The 5,150-nt window shown below is 60.9% G+C and overlaps 1 protein-coding gene across 1 annotated transcript; it reads right to left on the bottom strand.

Moving 5' to 3' along the window:
* Nucleotides 1–326: 326 nt before the first annotated feature.
* Nucleotides 327–5,079, bottom strand: CACTIN (cactin, spliceosome C complex subunit; the record flags this gene model as incomplete). The annotated part of the gene is made up of 9 exons (XM_009585678.1): nucleotides 327–1,014; nucleotides 1,495–1,763; nucleotides 1,931–2,053; nucleotides 2,393–2,585; nucleotides 2,838–2,955; nucleotides 3,087–3,249; nucleotides 3,334–3,479; nucleotides 3,950–4,045; nucleotides 4,590–5,079. Coding segments are annotated over 9 exons (2,089 nt in total), but the record flags the coding sequence as incomplete, so codon positions are not given.
* Nucleotides 5,080–5,150: the final 71 nt, after the last annotated feature.

The raw sequence follows: 5,150 nt of genomic DNA, 5'->3' as shown, positions 1-5,150 counted from the left end.
GCGGGGAGGGCGAGGGGCCCAGGGACGTCTGCGGCAGCGGCACCACGGGGGCAGGTGGAGCAAAGGGTGCTGCGGCTCCAGCTAGGGTGATGGGAGCCTGTGGGAGGGGGCCAGCGTGGGCAAGGGGAGCACATGGGGCTGACAGCACATGGGGATGGGGTGACAGACCCCAGAGGCATGGGGGTGAGGACACCCCCCAAAACACTACCCAGCCCACAGCGGAGCAGGGGAGCTCCCAGTGCTGGCCCAGTGTGGTACTGGCTGGTGACGACGTGCAGGAGAGCCGCATGGTACTGAGCAGCGTGGGGTGCCCATGCACAGGATGCCACGGCTTAAACAACCCTTATTTATTTGTACCAAAGTCTCAGGGTCCCTCAGGATAAAAGCAAGGACAGGGAAAACCCTCAGGAATAGGCCTTGTGCGGGGCCAGGCCTTGGGGATGTCCGTGGGACAGTGCCTGTGATGGGGGACGAGACCCCCCTGCCCACTCCCTGTGCCAGGGGTGCAGAGTTGAGCAGCCCCTCATCTGCGGTAACGGTAACGCTTGAAGTGGAACCAGAGCTGGAAGATCCCATTAGCAAACTGGCAGCGGAAGCCGTGGCGGTGGGAATACTCCCACTCACGGTTGACGATCTTGAAGGCAATGTCCTCGTAGGGCGGCCCGGCATGGAAGCGCAGGATGGCAAAGTCCTTGTTGTCCTGGCAGGCCTCCAGGAAGTACTCAGGCGTCGAGCGCTTGTCGATGAGGTCAGGGTAGAAGATGTTGAACTTGTAGCCCTGCACAATCTTGGGGGGGGGGTTGTCGAAGTCGTAGTGGGTCTGGTTGTACTTGTTCCACTCGAAGCCCGTGTGCACGCGGTTGAAGAAGCGGGGCTTGCGGGGCCGGTACTTATCAGCCCAGAGATAGGCCTTGCCCGTGAGGGGCATTTCCACGCTGAACTGTGCCTCATCCGCACCCATGCCCTCCTTGGCCTTGCGGAAGAAGATGTCATCGGCGCTCTCGGTGGCATCACCTGTAGGGAGGAGAGGTGCTGCAGTGCCAGCCAGGCTCGGGCTGTGGGGACACGGCTCCCTCCCTCTGCACGCCCAGGAGCAACAGACACTGGGCAGGGGATGCAGAGCTGGACACGGAGATGTGCACGCTGCCCTGCGGACTCCAGGTGGGCACCAGGCTGAGTTGTGCTGGGAAACTCATCCAAAACACCCTTTCCACTTGTCCGCAGCCCAAACAGCTTGGTAGCAAAGGACCCAATGCAGGTACCCGCAGGGAATGGCAGCAGTCTGAACCCCATCTCCCTGCTCTTGTCTAGGCCACAGCGCCCTTCGCTGCCTAGAGGCCAGCTCTGGATGCGTGCTCCAGGTCCAGCTCTTGCTCCCCCTTTTCTGAGAGTAGTATCCCCCTCCAGCCCTGTACCCCAAAGCACATGCACACCCCTCTGTGCCAGGCAGGCTGCCAGGCCGGCAGGCGCAGGGCCTGCCCGTGGGGCTCCTACCTGTGACCTGAAGCTGCTGACGCAGAAGCAGCAGCCGATGCGTATCCTCCTCGGCCTCCAGCACATGGGCATCGAAGGGCAGCTCGTTGGTGCCCAGGAGCCGGGGGCTGTACTTCCCCGCGTCATAGTCGTCCAGGCTCTGCTGGATCAGGTCCTCCTCCATCAGCACAGCTTCCCCCTCTGCCTCTCCTTTGGCCTCTGTGTCCTGCTCAGCCTCCGGTTCTGAGGACGGCCCTGGCTGTACCACAATGCTCTCCTCTGGATCCAGCCTGCAAGGAAGAGAGAACAGAAAACTGGGACGGGGATGGTACCCTTGTTCTCTGCTCACCTGAGGTCTGTTTATGGAAGGACGGGAGCACAAAGCTGCATTTTCTGTCCCAGGTGCCCCACGGGAGACGCCTGGATGGCTGCACTCCCCAAGGAAAGGGCTGCGTACCTGTCGCTGGGGGAGGCCGGCTCCCGCTTGATGATGGGGAAGAGGGGTTCGCTCTCCACACCCTGCTCCTGCTTCAACTTGTACAGCTTCTGGCGCAGCACATCCTGGTGCCGCTCCCGCAGCCTGTGAAGAGGAGATGAGCCATCAGGTCCCACTCAGCAGAACCACCTCATGCCCACACTGCCCAGAGCTGTGACACCCACTACATCGGGTAGAAATCTGCTGGGTTTTGCACAGTTTTGGGCTGAATAACCCTCCAGTTCGGTTCCCTCTTGGACACCTCACTGTAAACAGCGTCGCTGGAGAAGAGACTGAGGCTCCAGCCCTTCTCCACTCTTGTCAGAAAAGGTATAAAACCCCTCCACCAAGGACTTTGGGTTTGTGCCGGCCCAACTCTGCTCACAGTGGGGTCTGTGCTGCCCCTTTCCACAGCCCTGGCCAGGGGACAGTCCCTGCTCTCACCTGGCCCGAGCCATGTAAGCCTTCAGCTGCTGCAGCAGGCTCTCCCAGTACCCAATGTCAAGGTTGGGTCCTCCTGCCCGGATCTTGCTCTCGATGCCCTGGTACAGCACTTGCAGCTGGTTGTACGTCTTCCCCTTGAACACGGACTGCACGTCTGAGCTGACGGAGGCGTTGACGCCATCCCGACGCTCCCCTGAACAGACAGGCAAGAGTGGCCAGTCAGTCTCCGAGCACTCAGCCTGCCTTCACCCAGGCCCTCCTGGGCTGCACCCGACAGCGGAAGGCTGGACCCCAGCAGGGGATGGCTGCCAGATCCACAGCCTCCATCCAGCAGATCCCAGAGAATCCCTTTGAGCCTGAGCGCACGCAGCAGACCCTACGCCCTACTTTACCCACCACTCGCACTCCCCTTGACACCCACACCAGGCTCAGCTCTCCCGCTTACCCGGTCCTCCTTTCCCAGAGGCCTCCAGTTTGCGGAGCTTGGCTATCTCATCCTCCGTGATGATGGTCATGTCCCTCCAGAAGTCCACGTTCTTCCCTTGCTCCAGCTCCATGTAAACCTGCAGGCAGGAGACAAGCAGGACATCAGGCACCTGCTCCGCACCATGGGCCCGAAAGCAGAGCTGAGGGGGAGAAGTCTTGAGCTGCTGCCCCTCAGCCAGCCCTGGCACAGGGGCTGCAGAGCTGGCACCTGGATGTCCTCCACCAGATCCTCCATGTCAGAGACGGTCAGGCCATTCAGGAAGGTGTAGGGCTCGTGCATCTCCACGGCCAGGTCATCATCCTCCGCGCTGATGTACTTGGCCAGAAGATCAATGGGTTTCGCCCTCCCATCCCGAATCCGGATCTTAGACCTGGGCAAGAGCAGAGGGACAGTGAACGGTGCCTGCCATCCTTTGCTCCCTGGCGGGCCCATGCCCATGAAGCTGCACACCTACCGCAGCTTGGCCTGCTGCAGGTGGAAGTTGTCCTCCTGCTCCTCCCAGGTTTTGAAGTGCTCTGCCTCTTTCTCCCGCTGCAGCATCTCCAGCTCCTGCTCACGCATCGCCTTCTCCCGCTCCCGCTCCAGGCGCAGCTGCTTCACCTACCCGGGGTGGAAGGAGATGTGAGGCCACTGCGGATGGGGCACCCATGCAGGACACCCGTTCGAGGATGCAGCCGTAACCCTGCTCACTGAGCTGCCTCAGCTCCTGCAATCGGCCCAAGGCTCCCGGGGAGACAGGAGCTTTATGGAAGGAGAGCCAGCATGGGCCAGTGAGGCCACGATGCTTGCTGCCAGCCCTCTGGAGGACAGGGGACCCAGGCACAACCGAGTGCCTCAGTGCTGTGGCACTTGTCCTCCTCAGCACCTCCTGAGCTGGACTCAACCCCACGAGAAGAGTCTTCTCACCCTGGAAGAGCAGAATTCAGCATACTGCGCCCCCCCCGATCCTACAGCCTGTGGGCACCCCCAGTGAGAAGAACGAGGGGACTTCCAGGTGAGCGACTGGGGGAACTGGGCTGTCCACAGGGTTCTCTGTCAGATGGTGTGAGGGAGGGGACATCAGATCCCACCTTTTGCAGCTCCAGGCGATTGTCCTCCTGGATTCGCTTGTTCCTCTCCTTCAGGTCCTTCTCATCCAGGTGGCTGATCCCTTTCTTTTCCAGCGCCTGAAATAGAGTGGCCAAGGGAAGCTGTGAAACCCAGCGACCTCTACAGCCCCTCACCGGCCAGCAAATGCCACCACATCCACCCACTTCTGCTGCGCCAGTGAGCTGATCCTGTCGAAGGTCCCCAAATCCCTCGAATCCTACTCCTGAAGCGCCTCAGTGAAACCCAGGCTCAGCCCAGGGAGGCCACCTGACCCGGCGAGCGCTAACACACCAGTAAACACTCAACTTGCAGCTCCCAGCAGGTCTGGGTCCCTCTCCTGCACCCTGACACACCTCCTCATCCCACACCCCTGGCTACAGACCTTGGTCTTCAGGAGAAAGGGGGTAAAACCCCCACGGACCTTGTCAGAAACACCTAGCTGCTGCTCTAGATGAGCGCTTTGCTCTCACGTGGCTGCTTTTAGTGTTTCAGAGATTCCCACCTCAAGCAAAGGTGCCCCCCGACGCCCCACTGCTCCTCTGTCCTGTCCCGTGGCAGCCGCAGGGAAACGATCTCCTTCGAGCAGCCTCCTTCAACACGCGGGCATGGAGGAGAGCTCACCTTGCTCCAAATGAAGGTGCCCAGCAGGTTGTTGTCCCCAAAGGGATTGTCGGTGTTGGTGTAACCCATGTACTCCTCTCCCCATCCCATCTTCTCCCGCTTCTTCCTCTCCTTGGCCTCCTTCTTGGCCAGCCGGCGAGCCCGTTTCTCTTCGGGCGTCTCCAAGGCTTTCATGAGCGCAGCCTGCTTCTTCTTCTCCTCCTTCAGCCTCAGGCGCTCCTGGAGGCTCAGCTGCTGCCCCATCTCCTCCCTGCCCCGGGAGCGCGGCGGCGAGGGAGAGCTGACGGAGGACACAGAAGACTTGGAGCCATCTCTCTTCCTCCGCCGCTCTCTGCTCCGGGCTCTCCTCTTGTCTCGCTCACGCTCTGAGCTTGAGCTGGAGGAGCGACCCCGGGACCGCGAGCGATGTTTCTTCTGGCTTTTATGGTGCTGGTCCCTGCTTTTGCTTTTCTTCTTCTTCCATTTTTGTCTCTCATCACCTGAGTCGGAGCTGGGGTGGGGGGAAAGTCGTGTTTCAGCTGGGAGATGGTCACTGGCTCCCCGCTGGACAACGGGCGCTCC

Source organism: Fulmarus glacialis, unplaced genomic scaffold (genome assembly GCF_000690835.1).
Source record: "Fulmarus glacialis isolate BGI_N327 unplaced genomic scaffold, ASM69083v1 scaffold37589, whole genome shotgun sequence".
Classification (NCBI taxonomy): Eukaryota; Metazoa; Chordata; class Aves; order Procellariiformes; family Procellariidae; genus Fulmarus; species Fulmarus glacialis.
Note: the sequence above shows the minus strand (reverse complement) of the source record. Positions and strands in the feature narration are given on the sequence as shown.